The sequence below is a fragment of the Tinamus guttatus genome, unplaced genomic scaffold (assembly GCF_059628265.1).
Source record: "Tinamus guttatus ecotype Peru unplaced genomic scaffold, ASM5962826v1 Tinamus_guttatus_pri_ptg000346l, whole genome shotgun sequence".
Classification (NCBI taxonomy): Eukaryota; Metazoa; Chordata; class Aves; order Tinamiformes; family Tinamidae; genus Tinamus; species Tinamus guttatus.
Window position 1 is genome coordinate 816,732 of NW_028288880.1, and position 23,380 is coordinate 840,111.

Genomic DNA, 23,380 nt, shown 5'->3' on the forward strand with positions numbered 1-23,380 from the left:
ACCATTATCAAAACTTTCTCTCCAGGACTGTTCGAAGGAGGCTTATTTGGGGTTTGTATCTTCTCTTCTGTTTTTAAAATATGGCAGTTTTGCTCCCTCTTCTGGTTGTTCACCTGAAACATGTTAGAAATGAGCATGAACAAGCTGGCCTTACTGGCCATAACCTACTGGCTTATTGTGAATAGGCATATTTTGAGTAGCTCAGGTGGGCAGCTCTACTTAGTCATCCACTCAGTTAAGTACTGCAGGTTTCTGTTGGTGGGACTGCTCTATGTAGAGAAGGGGAGAAGAAACCCTAGGATTAAAATGGAGAAACCCTAGGATTAAAATGGAGAGACCACGAAGATACTGCTGAGGTGTCTGTGGATCTCGGGGGCACACGTGGTAGGAGACTGGGAATCCAGCCTCCTAGATAAGCACTGCTACCTGCCTATTTTGCTGGTATTCCTTTTCCCTGGCAGGGGCACTTGGCCTGCTGAGGACCAGGCACTGAATAAATGAACTTTTGGTCATTTGGCTATCCCCGTGTCAGAAAGACAAGTCGGAATACCCACAGAATGCAACGATTAATGAATTTGGCAGCTATTTATTTAATAACGCAGATGACTCGTCATGGCTGATATACATGAGGAACAAAATGAAAGCTTCTGCTCCGCATCTCTTTTGCACAGTCACTTTGCATTCCGAGTCCCCCAGGAGCCTGTGTGTGCTCCACGCCTGCAAGGCTACGCAAACAGCCTGCAGATGCACCCTGCAGAATAGCGAATCCTTGTTTTGTCTACAAATTCTGAAATGTAGCCATGATTCGTGTATTTTTTTGATATCTGGAATGCTTACATCTTTGCTATGGCGACGTTTCTTTACTATGCCTGATAAATCCTTCTCTTGTTGATTTTTTTTCTAGCAGTCTGGTTTGTGTACTACTTCTTATGTTTCCTGGATGATTAAGACCTTAAGGTAGCTTAATATGAGGGCATTTGAGGGGCATTTGAGGGCATCCTTCCTCCTCCCTCAGAGTGTAGCTGCCTGCACTGAAGACCAGCTCTGTGACAAGGGAGCTGCCTGCGGAGCCTCATGCAGCTTCCGAGTCCTCAGGAAAAAGCTGGAAGAAGCCTAAGTCTCTCCATCCTTTGCATAGGAGCAGCTTTTAAGCCACAGAAAAGCCTTGCAAGCCATTGCAGGTGTTCTGCCCTCTCTAGGTGCAGCTAAGCTTGACGTTTATCGCACAATATTAAAATGGTAAAAAATTAATCAGCTGAAAAAGTGACTCTGAAAACCAGGCACTAATTTTAAAAAATAATACCAACCAATAAAATGCAATAAATGGCTTTCAGAAAAAAATGAAAAGTATGTATTTCTTTCTTCATAACTTAATAACTTGTACACTTGTACTTAAAGTCACACATTGTCCACAGCAAAACCCCAATGCTATTTCTCAGCATTAATTAAGAAACATTAGATTTGTAATCATACTTTAAAAGAGACAAACTGACACCACATTGCAGTGCAGCAGTTTTAGAAATGGTACTTTATATTAGCCACCTCACATTTTGCATAAATCAGTCCAAGTTAATGCTACTTGGGGTAATTTAATAGTTTAGACTCTTTCTCATCTGTCATACTTCCAGGTCTAAATTCATAAAAAGGTTACTTATATGTAATTTCAGTTGCATATATGGTCCTGAGTCTGGAGAATTTGTATCTGATAGGTGCTTTATGTTTTCTTTTGCTTTTTTTTGGTTGTGTTTCTCTTTTGCTTCAGCATTTTCTCAGAATGAAAGATTACAATTATGTGCCTACCTACAACTAGAGCAGTCTCAAAAGCTCAATCTGTTACTTAAATTTAACTTTGCTTGAATTGGAATTTAATTAAAATCTAATATTACTCTCCCTAAGTACTCATAGCACATGTAAATATGCTAGGTACTCTCACAGCACACAGAAAACACACGTTCAGCATCACTCTTTATGTGAAATTTAGAAGCTGCTGTGGTCTCTTAGCAAAGCCTAGATCTCAGGCAGAGGAACAGACAGCCTATATGACATTTGCTTAATATTTCAAATATTCAAAGCACAAGTTCTGTTTGCCAGGAATCCCAAACAGTCTTAGATGGAAGATGCTTAACTCACTCAGCAGGACCACAGACCCCTCTGGCATGTCAGCCGTATCCTTGTCCTCCAAAAAAGCATATGTATAATTCTGGAAGGGAGTTAAGCAGGTTCACTTTGGATCGCTCCATTGACTAGAATTCCTTAATTCTGAAAATCCACATGTCAGTTTAAACTCTTTAGATTACACTGGACCTATGCAGCAAGCCTGGGATACAGTGTACGTTCAACCCTACCGCTCCAGGCATTCAGAGTGTTGATTCTGCGACTGGGATATCCTGATTCAGCATACAGAAACTATCCCACTTATTCTAAGTAGGCCACATGACTACATGTAAATTACATCTTCAGTAATAAAGTCAAGCATAAAAGAAAATTTTTGATTCCAAGAAAGACTTTAAAAACACAGTTGAAAGCATTTTTAAGTGTAAGAAGTAAAACAAAACATCAAACATACACAAAGGTACTAATTTTGACCTACAAGAACAAATCAATGTACACACACACACCAAATAATAATTAGTAAAGTAAATAATTCTCAAACACCCACAATTCACTAACAATATAATAATCAACTTGCCTTTTCTCCCATTAATAGGTGGGTTTTGATGTTTTTCCTCATAATCTTTATGACATTAAAAACAGACAACGATGATTAACAACTGGAAGTGGTACTATGATAACAACTTAACACCACAGCACACACAAGTACTTCACAAACTATGTAAGCACAATTCCATGCACTAGGCTTGTGCTATCACAAAACACACACAGTGAACAGCAAACACACAAGTGAACAGTACAACAAATCAAAACAAAAGCAAGAAAAACGTAAGCTGCTCCATAAGGAAAAGGCCAAGATCTAAAAGAACATTTCAGATGCTTAAGTGCAAATCTGCAAGTCCGGAAAGTTCTAGCTTTGCAGCTGCCAAATCTCCCTGATCAAATGTTCCTCAGTGTTCATCACGGACATCCTGAGGGAGCCCTCAAGCAACTCTTGCTCACGGGATCCAGAAACTCCTCCGAGCAGCCTGATCTACTATGTATGGCAGGCGTATGTATAACATACATGAAATAGATCGGACTTCTTTTAAAAACAGTTGCCTGCGATTGATCCACTGAGATACACTGAGATAGAGGAGGTCCTAGAACCCTTGTCTCCCTACTATGGCCTAAGCCTGTAGCCTCCAGGTTTCTGAACAATTAATGTGCTCACTTCCCTAAATCTTGAGTTTGTTTTAAGAACAGTGACCCACATCACACACATGGCAAGGCATTCCAAATAGACTGGGATTTAGATACCTGTACTTTTAAGGAGGGGTGATATTTTAGCCATAACCTATGCTTAGGCAGCAACACTTTCTAAAGTTAGTCCTAGGGGAGCTTTTGATCTCCCATGTTTTGAAGCACTAAATTTTCTCCATATAACTGCAACAGTAACCTCAACCCATTACCCTTTTCTGGGCTTCACTCCATAGGCCTTGAAGTAGGAACTGCAGCGCCTAATTTTAGACATCTAAGGTTAGCATTGGATCTAGCCCCAAATACTTAAACCCAGAAAAGCATGGCACAGTAGATGCAATGACAAAGACAATGAGCAATAGTGATATTATTTGTGAGAAAACACTTCAGGGACTAATGGAATTGGATCTAACAACTGTGCACATTTAGGTTTTTTTGACTCTTCTTTGAGAAATAAACTTAAAAGCAGAAAAAAAAATGACAGTTGAAGAAATTTCTAAATATCTGAATGTCTTGGAAGCTGCAGGAAGTCTGTTTTCTGAAATTAGAATGTAAAGTCCTATATTTTATTCACATGGTATTTGAGCTTGTTTTAAAAATGTTTTTACTTGTTTAATGTAAAAACGAAAAATGGGTATCTCTAGACCTCCATCTGTCAGTACAGGAGATTCCTTATTCTACAATCTGAAGTTTCTTCCAAGCAGGATAAGGGCCATCATGGAAAATACTCTATGTACTTCAATGCAGTGCACTTTCCTACTATTTCATACAGCATCACTTGAGTGTCTGCATAAACTAGGGATGAAAGAGGGTCATGCTGCAATAATACTTAGTTCCTTGCTTGTCAAAGGTAGCTATGAGAAAATAGAGGGTACCGTGTCAAAGGGGGTCAATTCACCTAGATTTAGTAAGGCCAAAACCCAAACACAGCCAGTACATGACAAGTAGAATACTTTCATAAAGCAAGATATTAAAAAGTTAAATTACTTTTTGATCGATATGCTACGTTGATTTTGTCTTACTGTGTTGAATTTGTCATGTTTGCAAATGAAATGATATGATTATTGTCTGGCTTTTCATTTATAATAAATTTATACACTGGCTGGCAAAGCTTCCCTACATGCTCAGGGGGAAATATTTCCGAAAGAGATAAGCACTTGTGGAGAGACAGACCTCCCTCGACCTCTGATTCCTGAACTCCAATGTGCTTGTTTTCTTCATCTCCTGCTGCATTTGTATAAGCAAAGTATGAGAAGGGGGGAAAAAAAGACAAAAACATGCATGCTTTATTACAAGATGATCAAATGAAAGATAAACATCAAACAAAAGATATTCATAATAGCAAACAAACCCTCAGTCTGTGGCATAATTTACTTTGTGAGTGAACCACAGATTAAATAAATACTTGCGTTATTAATATCTCTGGTTTACTCCAATGAGATCTTTCCACAAACAAAATCCAAAGATACATTTTTTGCAAGTATCTAACAGAAATCAAAAACCTGAGGTAGTTTTGTGCATGATCCCAAAGGCAGCCTAGTAGAAATGCTAACTAAGCTAGTCCCTTTATTTTGTTGTCAAGTGCCCATAAGCAGGAGTCACCTTGAGCAAGAGCAAAGGTAGCTCAGATTGCATAGTCACTACCACAGTAACATACACACAAAAAGCAAGTGCAAAGAAATGTATCTTGCTTTTATTTTACTGTTGACTAAGTCATCAGGTTCCTTGCCAAGCTCAAGTTAGCCCAAATTCCAGTGCTATAGAATACATATGTGACCACATTCTACAGAACAAACTGCTCATAAGCTATATTTTTTTCACAAACATGTCACGGGATTTTTCAAACTACAAAGTCACAGTTGCCAGAATATGAGAGGTTTATGGTCAGTGTGAATACTGGTTCTCTGCAGTTGCATTGTGAGAGTCCTTCTCTGCATCCCATTGAAAGATTATAGGGGAATGAAAAACGCAATAAAATTCCTTCTCAATTTGCAAAATTATGTCTCATTTAACAGAGATAGTAAGCTGTGGATGAGGCAAAACCCCTAAAATAAATAGCATGTTCTTCTATCTTCAACAGTAATCGCATTTTCTCATCATTAGGGCATCTCAGTAATTCGTGTTCCTTACTGTACACAGCATGTCAACATCACATTTGACAGCTACTTGCTTGAAAATATAACAAATTAAGAGAATAATTTTTAAAATCTCTCTGTATATATATGGTACATTCTGGCTAGTTAATATAATTACATGTCTTTTGGAGATATCCAGTCTCACCCTTAACCAGGCTAAATCAGATCCTGGAAGCAACAGAGCTGTGGCATTAACCAAATTCCACAGGAAGGAATTAACCGGAATTTGATGACTATAAAAGATTTTAAGTGTGACACAGCAAATGATATGTGAATATTCTCCAATTGCATATGTGGGACGCTGACAAAATACATAGGTCAATGCACTACGGCTTCAAACAATTTCTTAAAAACATTTCTTACAAAATTTTCTTTAGAAATAGGTTATTCTGGAACAACCTGGAGCCAAAGCCTGCAACCACATAACACAGCTCACTATATTAAAGTTACCTCAAACCAATGCCTTTTAATTCCGATTCTAATCTGGAGAGCAGTTACTCAGAGCTGTTTTTTTCCTGCAGGTTCTTTCCCTTCCAGTTCTATTCCCATAGGATAACCATGGCATATGACACATTGCACTGAGGGCTGCGGCAGAATAAAAAGTCTCCCCAATTGCAAAACACTCTTTATTTCTACTTGATTCCCAGCCTTTTTCCTGCTTGTTAAAAAATGTAATGCAGTTCTAACCTTGTAACAAATACAGAATGTTAAAGTTTATGAAGATTGAATGAGAACGCTCTAAGAGCTACAAACACAAAGTGGTTTCTTTCTCCTTATTTCACAGAACTGAGATGACTCCTAACTCTTTTTTTGCATCTCTATCTATCCTAACTCTTTTCTTCAGCAGTATTTTAACTTCATCTGGTCGACATTAAAACACTGGATTTCAAAATTCAGAAAACTCGACCTTCAGAACATGTTCCCATGGAATATCAGATCCTATCTTTCATTTTCAGTTAAAGATATGTTTTAAATAATGACAGAAAAGACTACTTATTTGGGAAAATAATGTTTTCCAATATAGTCATATGGGCTTACTTTGTATTTTGACAATTCTTTTGATTATCACCAGAACACACAACAACACATTGGCTATAAAGTTTTCAGGTTTACTTGCTGCTTTATTTTCTTTACTATTATTATTTATATTGGCTGTAGTCAAGCTACTAAATATCAGTTGTTACTGACACTTCACTCACTCATGATTTTTTTTGTAAGTGCAATAAATTGCAGTTAAAATAACAAATATTCACAAATATCTTTACTGACAAAAGTTAAACAATTTTAAAGAAAATAGTGGCCCTAAAGAATACAAAAAACCTCAAAATAGACTTACATGGTTTGAACAGAATATGAACTCTTAATTCATAACAAAAAATTATGTAGGATATTGTGTGAAAGCCTGCAAAGTATGGGTTGTTTTATAAATCACAGTGTTTAGCAGCTTTATTTTAACAAAATGTAACATGAAGTGTGTCTGTGCAGTGTAGTTTCAGGCTCTGATGATGCTTGATTGTATGTTAAAATTCTAGTATCTATCCATTTCACAATTTTCTGTAACCCAGATTTACCAAAAGACTACACTTAGACAAAGATACAGCAAAATATTATTTGGCTTCTGAAGTCCAAGAAGTACTTACCACAGGAAACAATTCTAGCATTCCTATAAAAATATTCTTTGTAATGTATTTATTATCTTTTTCTATGATGAGCTTAGTATGCAAATAAGACTGCTGGTCACTCTAATGAAACGTGGCAAAAATATGCAGTATGTCACATATATTGCTGCCCCAGAGAGCTCACAGTCTAAATAGATATACTAAGCAAAGAGTAGGGAAAAGTGGTAAAACACGAAAGCATATATAACAATGATAGCAAACACGTGATCAGATGCAATTAGTTCCTGAAACAGCTACGTTATAATTTGTGGAAGCATTTCACAACACAAAAGACAACGGAGAAATATATATACTAAGATGATGATCTGAGAAAACAAGAGTTTTCTTTTCATGAAATTTTGATTCTGAGATGCAGATAAACACCATAAACATTGTAAATACTAAAGAAAAAAATCTGATGGGACAGATACGATTTTACTACATATCTTCAGTGGTATAACCAAGGACTGCAATTGATATCTTATAGATTGTTAGGAAGCAACTTAAATAGTTTTAACTGTATAAAATATAAGGGGATATAATTTCAAGCAGAATTATTATCACTTTTTTCAAAAGATTGTCTTGATTCCAATAATTTTTGCTTCCATGTAATTTAAAAATTATCTAGTAATTCAGCAATTGCCTTAGACAACTGTATTACATTTTACATGCAATATTGTAATAAAAATATGATTTTGATTAAACGCATGGTTAATACTAACCACACCAAAGAGCCTTAAGTGCTTAAATTCAAATATGTTCCTAAAGATTGAATCCTGGAAAGATAAACGTAAATGTTTATGTTAATTGGCTTCAACTGAACTTGGAAATAGTCATTTGCAGCAGTGTAAATTTTTGGTATTTAAAGGTGGTTATATGTCTGGGTACTTTTTCAATTATGATAATATTCAGATAATGTTATTTGTTCTCTCTTTTTTACATAAAATCCTCTAAAAATTATGAACCACAGATGTGAATATAAAAAAAAGAGTGAATAGTGATCACAATAATTCAGGCTAAGTCTATGAAATCAAGCAACATCAATTGCAGTTGGGTTTATTTTTGCCTATATGCCTCTCAAAAAGGCTTTCAGGTGAAAAACAAACCCTCCTTTATGTACAGACCTTCATAAGGTTCTATCTCCTTGTCTCCATTGTCTAGGGAAAGTAACAGAACAGAAACAAAAAAGGGAACCAAAGCACAGGGGTTAAAAACAACAGAAGTTTTACAAAAGATACAATATACATGTTCAGAAGGACTTAAAACAAAAACAAACAAGCAAAAAAAAATCAAAACGGAGTGTATATGGCCATTTAGACTGATTTTGCACAACACACAGATATCAGAAGTAGAAGAGCAATTGGCTATCAAAAATGTTTTTCTATTCCTCTGTTTCTGAACATTTTGTAAATGTTTCCGCTGACCCATGCTTTTATGAAACGCTGAAAATAACCACATTTACAGTACCAATAAATCATGAATCATGAAATATCTTGTTGACTTTTTCTATTTTAAGCACTATTACCTCTTTTCTTGTTCGTCCTGTTTCAAGGTGCAGAGGTTTTATATTACTATTTGCATTACAGTACACTGCATGTGAGCCCACAAGCAATCAACTATGCTCATAACTTCCACAAGAGCCAGAGTTTTATCCCTAAGCAACATACCAAAGCTCCTTTCCTGTGCCTGCTGAAGTCAATGACAAAACACCTCTTGAGTTCAAAAGGAACAGGACCATGCTAAATAGTCAGTCCAGTTTGGTTCATATTTACTCTATTATTGATGATTCCCTTCAATCAAGAAATCATTGTAATATCTCTCATTTTAGATATTAAAACATACTGAAAGAAAATACTCTACAGAACACAAATTAATAGCAAATCTTGTCGTATGCACAAAACCTCAAGAGCTTTAAGCCATAGTACCAAAAGAAAAGTAAATACACTCAATCTTCATGAGCAATTCTGAAATGTGATTAAGCAAATAAACATACACTTACTTCTCTCCAACGTCCCTTTTGGTGGGAGCTGTGGTAACTGCCTCCCCCTTCGCCCTACTACTGGAGTGCTTGATGGGCTTGTTTGAACAGATCCGGTCCGAGGATGGGACCTACGAGACACATATCAAAACAAACCATAGCCATTAAACAACAAATTCATCTCTAAAGATCTGGCAAAATGTCTAAGAAGGCTGAGATCACTTAGGACCTTTGCAAATCGATTAGTCCCATAGCAAAACTATTATCTCTTTCCAGAAAAGGACCTGGTCAAAAAGAGAATAAATTCTCTCTGATTAAAGGAAATAAATAAACAAAGTCAAAATAAGGCTAAGGAGCTATATGCTACTTGTTTGCTCAGTCAAGTCAAAAATGAATTGGGTGTATATTCACATATGGATATAATAACCACATATACATAGAATTAATTATGGGCCAAATTCTAGTATCTTTATTTATCTTTTATTTAATCAAACTTCCATTGAGTGGCAGTGAGGTTATAAGGATTTGACTAAACAAAACAAAGTAAAAATCTGAGAGAGGGCCTGGGATCTGGTTTTTAATGTTAACAACTTCCACTTTTGGAAAGCAAAAGACTCTATTCTGCAGTCCTGAAATAAGGAGAGCCTTTACTGAACATGAGCTAGACCAAATGTACTCAACTTGTTATTGTAATATAGTTATTTAAGAGTAATTTATGGAAATCTGCCAGTGTCAATCAGTAAAGATATAGTATTGTACTCAAACAGGAATAATACAGACTATGGCACAGTAAAATGTATTCAGAGGAAATGGTGGTTAAAATGGAAATTGATACACAAAGTTGATACTGTCTGTTTAAAGAAACTTTTTTTTTAAAAAAAAAATAGTTTCCTTTGATGTTTTTATGATGGTTGTTCCTTAAGCGATGTCTGATGAGGACAAACAAATTCTCATTCTGCAAGAGAAGAACGTGATAGTTATGAGGTGCTTTTTGTGGGAACCCATCCCGGATCCCTGATAAATGAGAAACCACAAATGAATGTTGTTAAAGACCGTTAGTAAACAAATTACAATGGCAGCCACACCATTATATCCGCAGCGGAATATAAATAGTGTGTTGGCACTGAGGGGGTTAGTGTCTATTGCTACTAGTGATCGGCTACGGATGACAGGCGGTATCAATTAGCTATTGGGAAAATCGGATGGCCGGGAGCGGGGCAGAAGGGGATTTGTCTGCTTGCGGCGTCTGTTTCACCTCGGTAAGGCGGGTGAAGGAGGGGCAGATCTTCCCGTCATTAATGAAGGCATCGACCTGATGAGGTTTGAGTCAGGACGCTCTGTGGATCGGGAGCGGGAGTTGGTCCGCTCCAGCACAGCACGTTGCTCTGTTGATCTGGATCTTTGATAGGGCTGTCTAGCTGCTGCTTCACAATTCCTGTAATGTTAGTTAAAAAGCAGCTCAGTTGACCTGGGGCTTTCCTAATACTCAGAAAATATGCTGCGCGATATTGGTTTGGAGAGAATCATTTTGTTATGTACATTTTTTTTTTTTTGGTAAATTTTCTGAGTTCGCTTCTTGATAACACACAGTTTTCTTTAAAAAATGTATGCTTTAGCTTGTTCAAAGAAAACTCTTGAAAAATGGGCTGAAATGTTTCCAATGCCTCAGTAATGACTATCCATGCAATAGTCTGTTTCCTGACAACATCAGGGTAAAAACATTGTTGTTTTGTTAATTTATCCATCCATCTTGGAGGAAAGGATAGCTGACATAATAGTAACTCTCAAAGCTGTTGTTTCTTTTCATTTTCATTGCACATTTTTACTCACAGGAGTAGATTTTTGGAGTCTGTTATCTTTAGAGGTCATTCTCATGAACAAGTGTTCATAGGGATAAACTCCACAGCAAAAACCATCAAACTCAGATACTGCTAGATGTTATAATTATCACAAGTTGCTGTTATCTGTATTATTAAACTCATGGCATCTGCCAAAATATAAGCAGGCTCTAGTAATGGATCCGTACGCACCCTTCAGACTGCAGTTAGATGGAGAGCTACAACATCACTCACACTTGCAGAGCTTTCACCAACTAGATAGTTTGTTTTTAATATATTTAAAAAAAAATCTTCTCACCCTCAGCTCAAAGAACAGTACCAAAATATCAATGGAAAAAGTCAGTATTAGAGAAGCGACAAGGAGAAAGTGAATCAAATAAATAGAAGTGAACTTCTGGCTTGACCAATCTGGTCTTCTACCATCATAGGTAGTCATGCCACTACTTTCAGAAACTAATTCAGCCTCACCTTTCATCAGAATATAATTGCTGAAATTTACAACCCTAAAATATAAAAATTCACCATAATTTTAAAAATAAAATGTATACCTTAATGAAGCTATTTATTAAGTTTCCAGTCTTCCAGTTCTGCCTGAGTAATTGAACGGTTGTAGAATACGAATGGTGAAGGTCTTTAGGTGTTTTTCTTGAGCTAACTCACTTATTTTATAATGAAGTCAGTTAATACAAGGAGTAACTGGAGAGTGATTTAAGTATCACATAAAGCCAAATTTTAATTAGTATCGAAACAGAGAGGTATCATTGAGTCTTGCGTTATTAGCAACATTACATTTCTAAGAGGCCACACAGAGATGGAATAAAGTTTTCTCTAGGGCTGCTAATTTTGCTGATAAAACATTCATTAAAAGGAATGTCACTTCACGCTTTCCATGAGGTAGTAATTGGGTTCCCGGAGAATTTGAAGAACTCCCACAGACAGGTTCAGAACAATGTCATTCACCAGAACCTACTTCTACAGCTCCTAACTAGCAAACACCACAGCGAGACACGTCATGGTAATTATAAGCTGAAGCGCTAAAGATTGGAGGAAATGTACAATGAGCCTGGCACAAAACCACAACAAAATTACCTCATATTTTCTTCTACCCGTTCTGTTTCTGAATGGGAAACTTCGTCAGCAAAAACATCCACTGTTTCGCTTCTTTTACATTGCGGGCAAACAAAAAAACATAACCTTAGCTTTGAAATGACTGTTGCTCAGCCTAGATAACCACTTAAGAGGGGTTTCAGTGCTGTATTTTGCAAAAGAGAATATGATTAAGGTCTAGATTGAGTTCAATCCCCATCTAATGCACTCGTATGTGCAAGGAAATTGATGATCCAATAGAGACTTTCTTTCTATTTTGGCCTCGAGCATAGAGCGAGCTGCAATCCCCGTACTTATTTCAAGAAGCTGGTGGTGGACGCTGCAGCAGGGCTGAGGCAGCAGCTGCCCAACACGAGCACAGGTTCAAGCCCTTCCTCCAGGTATCCTCCTCTTCCAGCAGCACTTAGGGCATACGGAGGAACGGGTGAGGAACCACCACAGAATTCATGCACACGCTCTGGGAGATGTTAAGCCTCTTTTCTATATCACTTCTAAGACCTTATTCTCTTTAACAATTGCATAACAAGTATTTTTAGGATATTGTGGATCTGATCCATTGCCTACATTGGAAGACAGGAAAGCATTTATATCATAAGGGCCAATATTAATGGCATACTGTTCTAAGCCATTCAGCATACTCTGCAGAGCATAGAGGTGTTCTGTTAAGAAATAAATGCTGCAGAATTTTTATATTCAGCAGTTAATATTATATACGTATGTATAAAATATAATATAGATAATATTTACTGCTGGTAGAAAAACAAATAGGAGTTCCTGGAAGTGAAGGAAAACATGGATTTTGGCAGTGAACCTTTTGATTTTGACCAAGTTGTGGCAGCACTATTGCCTTTATAGATGGAAAGAATTAGCTGAAACCTGAGGTGAAACCGAGTGGTTAACCCCTGGGTTATAGATTACATGTTGCAAACCTCTAGAACCCATGGAAAAAAATACTTATCTAGTATTAGTATAGTAACAGCCTTGTATGTTTTTAGTTCTACCTATTGCAGAACATTTCAACAGACAGATTTATTATGGTGTGGATACTCTTTGTCTTTTCTACCAGAGAGACATGTGCTGTAAGATCCAGGTCTTCAGAGATGACCTGTCCCCCTTTTATAGAAAAAATACCACTCTAATAACCAGCCTGGACGATGAAGCTTCCCACCTACCACAACGTACAGCTACACAGTAATGCCACAGTCCAGCCAGAAATGGAGAGTGGAAATTCTAAAGCACATTTTTAAAGCAATGAACTGAAAACAAAATACTGTGCCTTTTCATGAGGGTTTATGTTCCCAAGTTACCTAGATCCACTTGAAAGTTACATCCAGCCTGATTATGATTCATAAAATATGAATTACAGATGTTTAAAGAGGAAAATATGAATTACAGATGTTTAAAGAGGAAAATATAGTTAAATATCTATCATCTAAGATATTTAACTATCTATAAATATAAACTTTACATTAGTTTATATTTATAAATATAAACTACAAATAGATAGTTCAAATAGTTAAATATTATTTAAATAAATAAATAAATAAAAAATAGTAATTAAATTTAAATAGATAATTATAATTATTTGATATCCACATAATGTTTTAATATATGCTAGAGATTTTTATCATGCTAACAAAACTTCTATTAAAAAATGGTCTCTTCATTTAGTATTACCAGCCATAGCATCCTCTCCCTTTGCTAGGGAAAACATTCATAGTGGTGGTCTTGTCCCATATTAAAGTGCAGAAGATCTGCAAGCATAAATCGCCCGTACACTGAAGGAAGAGTAGAGCAACAACCAACTATCACTCTAAAGCTGTTGGAGCTCTCTCTAAGGCACCATGCAGAAAAGCTTTGTGAGTATTCAGCTACACATTCATATTCCAAATCCATAAAAATTTATTTTAAAAGTTTAGAAGATGAGCCCCATCATACCCAAGAACTGCTGTAAATTCTACTAACTAACATATCTAACCAAAGACACCACAACGTTTTATATTAACTACTGATTTATCTGCATTGCTTTCTACTCATATTCTGGAAAATTCCAAAGCTGCTTTCCCAATGCAGAAAGTAAGCATTTCTAATTTTTAATTTTTCAGATTTGTTACTTAACAAAAAAGCAGAATTTTCAAAAAATGAATAAAATCATTGATCTAAACTTACGTATATAGGAAGCCTCAAAAAATGAACATTTTGGAGCAGTAAGCATAAAAGCTTACAGCATTAATATAAGTTGTTTCTTTGCAAAATAATTGAAAGTTGTTCATTTGATAACCCACGTAAAATATTCTTTTAGCTGGGTGCAAGCTATGATATCATGCCAATCCAAAATTTAAAAGTACTCCATTCTTGTAACAAAAAACTGAAGAAATAAAAATAGAATTGTAATAGAATTATAGTATACTATAATTCAGCTCCTAAATCATTTTTTTTTCTCTTTTTCATCTAGAAACACTGAACACGGAACAAGGAAAATATAGCAATACATTTTCTAATGATCATAATTTCAAGCTCCAGCTACTATACAATGGTAATACCTGTCCGTGTCTGTAGATGGTTGCTGGATTTCAATCCTTGGACATGTTACTCTTCTACTAGCTATAGGAACTGTGCTGTTTAGTCACAGACACAAGATCGTCTGTTAGCATAACACAGATAAGCACATCTGCAAACAAGTGAGATTTCTAGCAGCAATGAAGCTTAATGAACCTGAGATATAAGTACTGTAATAACAAACAGGAACATGGCAAGGAGTTTTACACTGTTAAAGTATCAAGATAAAGTGGTGACTGGCTAGCTTCAGCAGATCATCACTATAAAGAAACTGCACATAAAATTACATGCTGCCATAGTTCTAAAATGCGAAAAGGTAGAGCTTTTAGGTACTATGGTAAAATAAAACCAAAAAAAAGCAAGCACTTTTTCCCAGTAATAGTCAAACCTGCTATATATACAGTATATATATATACACTATATATATATATATATGCAGACGCACGCACGCACACACACACATACTCTGTGTGTATATATATATATATATATACACACATACTCTCTATATATATACACGCACTATATACTATATATATGTGTGTGCATATATATATGTACGCACACACACACACATATGCTCTTTTCACACCCACATTATATTCTCAGGTGTGTGACGACTACCGGTATGTCTATATTAAGAGTCACAGGAGAGACTGACCCACACCATGCCAATACCTGAGCTCTTTTGCCACCACCTAACTCAGCAGAAGACTCAGTTGTGGTCAGGCACGTTGTGCCCCAGGTGCTAAGCAGAGGTGGGAGAAGTCCTGTGCTTACAGCTTGCAGCCACTTTGAGGACTCAGATGTAGACATACCTCACCAGGCTAACACATACTAGCACGATACAATTACAAGAATGCCAAGAGAAAGCATAAAAATATATCTGTATATATTTACTCCCCATAATATGTTTCCTCATCAATATATAATAAACCAGCTTAGAATAGCAGTTCCTGGCTTAGAGAAGGAATAGACCAGATTGTTTCCAGAGGTTTCCAGAGGTGAAGTGATTATATGATTCTATGAATGCAATGAGAGAGCTGTGCTAGTCATTACAAGCGTCAAGTATCAATAAAACCTGTAAGCACTGTTGATGATCAAACATTTCATATCCTTTCTATCTGCAAAATCATAGCCTATCAATTCTGTGCATTCAAATGATGAGTTTTGGAGAAATAGCTAAAAAATAATTGTATATTTGAAGAAAAAAAATACTAAAAACATGTAAATGATTTTTTTCTGCATAGAAAGTCCAAGCATTAACCAAAAAGGAAGAAGCACATTGAATACTGTAGAGAATAAGGCTTCATAGTTTTCCAAACTCCCAGTTGTCCCAAATGGTATTAATAGCTGCATTCAAACGAAAGCAAACTTAGCACATTGAGTGCTAGCTTAACTTAAGGTATCAGTTTCCAGTATTTTACCAGAAGGCAATTTCTCAAAAAATGAGCCTTCTAGGCTGATGTTCCACATGCAGAGATGAACCAATGAATGCAAGCAACATTGCCTTATGACCTACTGATTTATCTGCTTGTCTTATTAACTTTCCAGCATTAACATTTACTCATATTTTTATGCTTAAAATATGAAATGTATGGAGGTATTCTTTCACTACTGATTTAAAAATCTGAGAGATGAAAAGTGTATCTTTGCTGTAAACAGCAATATGTGAAACAACTGTTTTTGCATGAATTTTTCTGGTAGTTCTATACTATGCTTGCCTCTACATGGAAACAGCTGTCTTTTTTAACACTTTGGATTTTACCAACCATTTTCATCTCTTAGTATCTTTAACATGTACACAAATCACACACAGAATCACACAGCACACTCAGATCTCACTGTATCCATGACATGAATCACTGATGATCATGATATGGGATATTCAAAAGCTATGAGCTCAAATTTCTCAAAGACAAGAGCTGAGATCCTCCTTCTCTTCCTCAGCCCAATACTACTAGTGAATATACAGATGTACCTCTCTCCAAGATAATAATCTAAATTTTAATAAAAAATATTTAAAATGTTCTAAAGTAGGGGTAGGCCTTATAACTTTATTGCAAAATATTGCCCATTTCAGAATACAATATTTCATCCAGTCACCAAAATGGTGTATGATAAAGACAGATGTAAGAGCAGTGGTAGCAACATTTGAGAGTTTTAATAAACATATCTTGCAGGCCTGAAGAATAAGTGATGCCTAAGGAAATGCATCTAGAAGCTTTTCTCTTTTTTAGGGCTTAAAACTGCAAATTTAATCCAGCAGAGCACTAGGATTATATAGTAATCAAGGAAATTTGTACAAGACTCAAAATTAAGGATGTGTCTGAATATGCTTTGGGACACTATAGCACTAAGCCTTAAATTTGAAAAGTGCCTGTTCTTTTTTTCTTGGATCTTAGATTTAACTTTATAAATAGCACATTATATTTAACTGATTTCTCTTTTCCAGTAACGTTTTAAAAACTGATTATGTGACAGACATTTAATTAATAAAGTGTCACAAACAAGGGTTAATTCTACCAATCTGTGTATATCTACTTAATGTTAGCAAGAGGAGCAGACCTGTAATTCTGACATTTAGTGTCAAAAGTTTTGTCACTTCGCAAGGCCAAGATTTCAATCAGATGATTCTAAGATAAGCATTTATATAAGTCTTTATTATCCTTTAAGCCCTTAAATCATGAATAATATAGCAAAGTTTCCATTAAAGGCATTCTGTGAATCCACTGACATTAACAGATCCTGTTCCATTTCAGTAGTCTTTATTAAAGTATATTTTATGATTTATGGTCTATTTAAATGCCATACTAGTTCATGCCATGTTCTTGTCTTCTATTCCGTTTTCCTCAGCTTTTTCAAGCTTAACTTAAATTAGGGCAGAACATGCTAACAAATAAAATTTTTTTTTCAAGTTGCAAGTCTGTTATTTTTATCCTGATACAAAACTAAGTTAGCATCTATATTGCACTAAATTAAAAAAGGGAAGTAAAACTAAAGAAAACTATTACTAAACTAAATACTAAAATAATAAACTAAAACTATGTGTCTACTAAAAAGCAGTGGAACTGGCACCAATAGACAGGGAAGAAATACAGTCCCAAGTAAATCTGTGTGGCTGCTCTAGTGTCTCTTATAAACACACCCAGAGAGCAAATAAACTTGCATTAATTGTTGGAGGATGAATTTTGTTTTTCATTTTTTTAGCAGAATTTTTTAAGTTCAAGTTGACAAAGTCACTTAAGGTCTCCTTAACTCTCTGACTTGAATTAAAGGAATTTCTCTATTAGTCAATAAACACTGAAAATCACAATTTAAGTTAAGTAGCTTTGGTGAACTGATCATAGGTGAACTGTAACTAATCTCTTATACTTCTCTTTCTCATATATAGGATTATTTTATATAGTTGGCTACGTTCAAATCAATAGAGCTTAATAACCCTCCAACTATCTGTTTCAAGTACATGGTTATTTCTCCAGAGAAACACATTTATTTGTGCAGTTATAAAAGAATAAATAAAAACATAAATTTCAAAGTAGTTTCCCTACTAAATTCACTAATAAATAAAAATTAAACCAAAGCATAGAATTAGTTCAATTTATAGTATTTGAAGCACCTATTAATAGTATTATTTTGCATAATTTAAGAAAAAAAAATTGAGATTTTATTTCCTTAATGAAAGGAAAAAATCCCATTAACTCAGTGAGAGTTTCACTTCAGGACTTCAGGATTTTCCAGCAACTTGGATCACACTATATGTTTATTTTAGTCAGCCCAAACAGGCCACTGACATAGCCTAGCTTCTATTTACAAGACATGAAAGGGCAGAAAAAAAGCAATCTTTTTTTTTTTTTTCACATTTCCAAGGACAACGAGAAGTAAAAATAAAGAATAAAAATATTGCAAGAGCAGAAACAAAAGGAAAGAGAAGCAGTTAAGCCAAAGAACTCTGACAGTGCAAGTTTACGTAGGAACATTTGGGCATTCTGTAGATCAGGAGGCAGAACTGAGGGTTGGTAGGTACAGAGTGCTGTGCATGGCCTATGGACCCATCACAGGGAAAAGACAGCTTAGACAACTGCAATTGGGATTATTCCTAAAGCTAAAAAGTACTAGGTCTCAAAGGCACATGCCCCAACAGAGCATGTTTTAAAAACAGCTCAAACACAATCAGTGTTCTTTTTATATTTGTAATGGAATAAAACAATTTAATGTTGGAAAAACGACTAGCACAAAAATGTGTTTTTTCTGAGTCAAGAAAAGAAGTCATGAAGGAAAATGTACTTACTAGGAATACATTTAGTACTATAATAAAGCAATTATATAATAAGATTAGAAATACATTTTAACTATATCTGTAACTCTACACTCTTTACTTACCCATAATTTTCAGCTGAACCATTGACTACATGATCTGCCCATGAACTTGCACCATTGTACCACCTTTACAATGCAGTTAAAATAAAAAAGTGTTATAAAGAAATGCAAGCAATATTAGCAATACTCTAAGTCATATGAAATGAGTACTTCTCAATAAAATGGGGACCTTTCCAATTGTTTTCAAATACATTTTTGTTAATTCTTTCTACTTTCTCTTATGTATTAAAACACACCTTCTATAATTATTTTTCCCAATATAGCACTCACTTTTATTATTTTCAGCAGTTTAGCCATGAATTTATGTTCCATAAAATCTAATGGATTCTTTATTTTTTTTCTCCCAAAAAAGTCTTAATGTTTTCAATCACTACTGAGTTTGTGAAATAATTAGAAGTATTTGTGAAGAGACATCAACTTTAAATGTTCCATCAACTTTCATGTTTCATGAAGCAACAGCATAAAACGTTGCTCTTAATTTTAAATATTCAATCTTTTCAAGTGCATTTACTTTTCTCTTTGTTAAGTAGTTGGTTTCCACAGTTATTTAAGAAGCAGAAGAAAAGTCACATTGTACTCAGGTCAAACCATGAAAACCAATTGAATTTTATGCCTCTATTACTGTGCCCTGTATAAAACATGGGATACCTAGCTTAAATATTTGCAGCATCATTTCAGCAATGTCAGCTGGAGACCACATCCAAACAAGTATGGGAATATTTTATGTTAAAGTAAAACCATGGATAAAAGAAATAATTGAGTGGAAAAAGCAGTTTTGATTTCAGGAGCCCTTGAATCATCTGGTCATGTTCCATGGTACGCTGAAACTTTATCTAAATCATCCAATATGAAATGCTGGTATCATACAAGTCTCTCCAGAGACACCACCAAATTTTTAAGATTACACTCCCAATTTAACATAGATTACGCCAACTGTGATACTAAAATTCAGGAGCAAAAATAGTGGTTTTAGTTCCAGAAGAGTAAATACTCAAAATTAGTCTGAAGTCAAGCTTATTTTTGAGTCAGTAAGGACTCTAATATGTCAAAGGTTGAGACACTCTTAAGTGTCTGTACATATTACAAAAAATAACCTGAAGATGCAATTTTGTCCTATAATTATTCATAGTTATTCATATTCACAATTATTCATATTCATAACCGGAAATGTTGTTATTAGAAGTATGTCATGATTAAGTGGGTAAATGCTTCCATTATACCTAACTCATTTGTATTATTGCTCGTCTTCCCACACCTTCTCATCAATAAGCCTTTTTCAACTAAGAGCTTTCTTTAAAAAACACAGAGTAGAGGGAATAGGGGGCTAAAAAAATGAGGTGTTTAAAAATAGAGATTAGCTGTTCTGCTTTAAAAGAAATACAGCATGACGAGTATTGTAAATTTTAATATCATGAATCTTGACCAATTAAAAATTTTAGAATACACTTCATAAAAACTGTTACATCACTCAACTTTATCTATTTTATTATAGAAATAAAAATACCTTTCAGGAGTATAGCTTGTGTCATCAAAATATGTGTTAGGCACTCTTCTCTCCTGCCTAGTCCTCCTGAATATGGAATAAACAGCACAGATATTTCAGACATTTTAATAGTGATTTTTTATTATGTGTTTTCCTTCACTGTATAATTAAGATAGCAATGTACATAGAGTACTTTTATCTACTTTATGTTCAGTAATATCTTCTAAACTTTTATTCTAAACTTATCTTTCTATATTCATATAGAAAGTCATTTGGAAGTTCTACTTATGAATTACATTCAGAAATAATCAGCAACATATTAAGGACATTTGATCAATGCACACGTTTCATAGGACTAAAAAGTTGCATTGGTAGGAAAATAGTATTTATGCAATTGCAAAGTTTCAGCAGAACCAGCATTGGCTGTTACGAAATTTCTGGCTGGTAAAATGAAAGTCAGTGAACAAAAAGGAATCAAAAGTGTGTTTCCTTAAGAGAAGCAACAGAAATACTGCCTGAAGTAAACTGCAAACATTGCACAAAATGTACATAAACTCAAAATCAGAGATTAAAGGAAAAGAAAAAGCAAAATGAAATAGCACACAGTATAGTGCTTTAGGTGATTAAGCTGAGAAAGGAAGAGTTCAACAGAGCAAAGCTTTCAGCAGATTTTTATTTGGGAGGAACCTCTTAGAAAACCTGGAAAAACAGTCTTGTTTTATTTTTTTGATAAACTGGGGATGAAAATCTTGAGAGCATTCCATCTTGAGATCATCTGGATGTCAGCCAATTTAAAATGGGTGACTATCAAATTATGAACTAGACTGGCATAACTGTAAAGGGCTTGTGAACTGTGGGTTATAAATGAAAGGGCAAGTAAAACCCTGTATGTCCAGCAATGAGACCCTATGTACACCTATTCCGAGTGGCTGTAGCACTGTGAGCTGCTACTAGCTAGTGCTATGATGCTATTAGGTAGCTGAATATTACATTGAAGGATCAGCAAAAATTTTGATAGAGTATTGTACAGCAGGGAGCTCTTGAGAAAGCAGTAGGACCCCAGTAGGACCCAAGGGAAATGAAGTAATTGTGGTCACACATCCCCCAAAATCTTTCTCGAGCTCAGGCAAACTATCCTGTCCATGCTTCCTCCGTTTCCTTTTGGAGGGCAGGAGTTGATCTCCTTCAAAAGGGAGGAGGCAAAATGATGACTGCACTGTGGCCTAAGAACGATCTCAAAGTTAAGGGCTTCATAGAGTAAGTGCACAGCATACGATCAAAGAATATCCAACTTGGTAAGACAGCAAGTGAAGCAACCATCAGTAGAGAAAACGGCAAAGAAAACAAATGAGTCAACTTTGTGAAAAGAAAGAAACTGTTAGAAGAGACTGCAAAGGTTAAGGGGAAGGCTGTGATTGACTATAAGTTGAATATAAGCAGTGAAAAGAGTCATGAACAAAAAGAAGGCAGCGAGTAATCTTGATCAATGTATCTGTATGACATATTTGCCTGAAGGACATACATACACACTGACAGATTCATAATGACATATAAGACATAAAAACCTCTATCCCAGATGCGAGATTCTTCCCTGAATGTTGGACATTACAGAACAATGATGTTTATTATTTTGATTAACAGTGGAAAATAGAAATACTTATTTTACATGTTTTTAAAAGTGAAAATAAAAAGAGAGGTGATGATTGCTTAGTAACAGTATGATTGATTAAGTGGATGGGACTAAGAATACGGGACTAAGTTCCTGTATTTCAAAAATAATGTATTTTTAGGTAAGTATTATTCTGGACAAAAAGTTAAAAGATAGATGAAGAAATATAGTTAAAAAAAAATCTTCTATATATTTCCAAAACACACAATAAGGAAGAGGAAATGATTCAGGGTATTTATAAGGATGAGAACAGAAGGGAGGAAACATTAGGAAAAGTCATAGTGACTCAGATCAGCCAAGTACTCGGATTAGTTCATATGTGGTGGGATGACTTATTTAACTTGAATACTAACATTCCCTCAGGCAACCTGGATTCAAGAGGATCAGAAATTCCACAGGTGGATCCTACAGCCCAGCCATTCCCAAGATACTGCTCTAACACTTGAAGTGAGTAAGACATGTCCCACCAAATCTAGGATTTTCCCTAGATTTTTTCTAGATCCCACCAGGAATTAGCTTTAACAGAACTCTAAAAGGAGGCCCTGGAAAAGACTTTCTCCATATATATCACTGCTTTTATTTTTCTAAATTCGAGCTTTTTCTTCTTCATGCACATGCTACCGTTTTTACTGTTTATTTTCATTGCTTTGTTTTTTTTAAGAGTTGAAAAGTTTCACAGAAATTAAGATAAAGTCTCCAAGACAAGATCCTCAAATTAGGGCAATCTGATAAAAGCTTCACCTTTTGCCTATGTCTGGATAGGTACAGATATGGCCTTCAGCCTGAAACAAATTCAGGCAAACTAAGGCAAATGTCATAATAACAGTATATGAAAATTAAATCTGGAAATAGAATATATTTGTGTACAGTTCTTCACATATTTTCAAAAAAAAAGCCCTCTCATTTTTATATCTTCTCCATAATACAGAAGAATCATTAGATACACTATTTCTTCAAATTAAGCTTCATAAAATACAACATAATTTCAACAAAAATATTTAGCTGTTTTAGAAAAGTTATGTGCATTATGTTACAGCTTTGGAAATTTTTTAATAAGCAAGAATTTTTCAAATAGAAAAATGGGGGTAGTATGGTATGAATTGTAGGTTTGCTATGACTATGCTTGAAACTAGAGCAAGGATTTGAAAGTATGAGAGAAAATGATATCCTGAGGCAGCCACGAAGTTGAAAATGTCAAAAAAACTTTAGTTCTTTCAAAGGA

At 35.2% G+C, this 23,380-nt stretch overlaps 1 protein-coding gene across 1 annotated transcript in view; it reads right to left on the reverse strand.

Moving 5' to 3' along the window:
• LOC104576668 (regulating synaptic membrane exocytosis protein 2) overlaps positions 1–10,555 on the reverse strand; it is a 122,080-nt gene extending 111,525 nt beyond the window's left edge. Inside the window, exons 1-2 of the mRNA XM_088529796.1 lie at positions 10,378–10,555; positions 9,144–9,253 (exon numbers count right to left, since the gene is read on the reverse strand). Coding sequence (XP_088385922.1) covers positions 9,144–9,253; positions 10,378–10,430 — 163 coding nt within the window. The 5' untranslated portion in view covers positions 10,431–10,555. The remainder of the gene's footprint in view (positions 1–9,143; positions 9,254–10,377) is intronic.
• Positions 10,556–23,380: the final 12,825 nt, after the last annotated feature.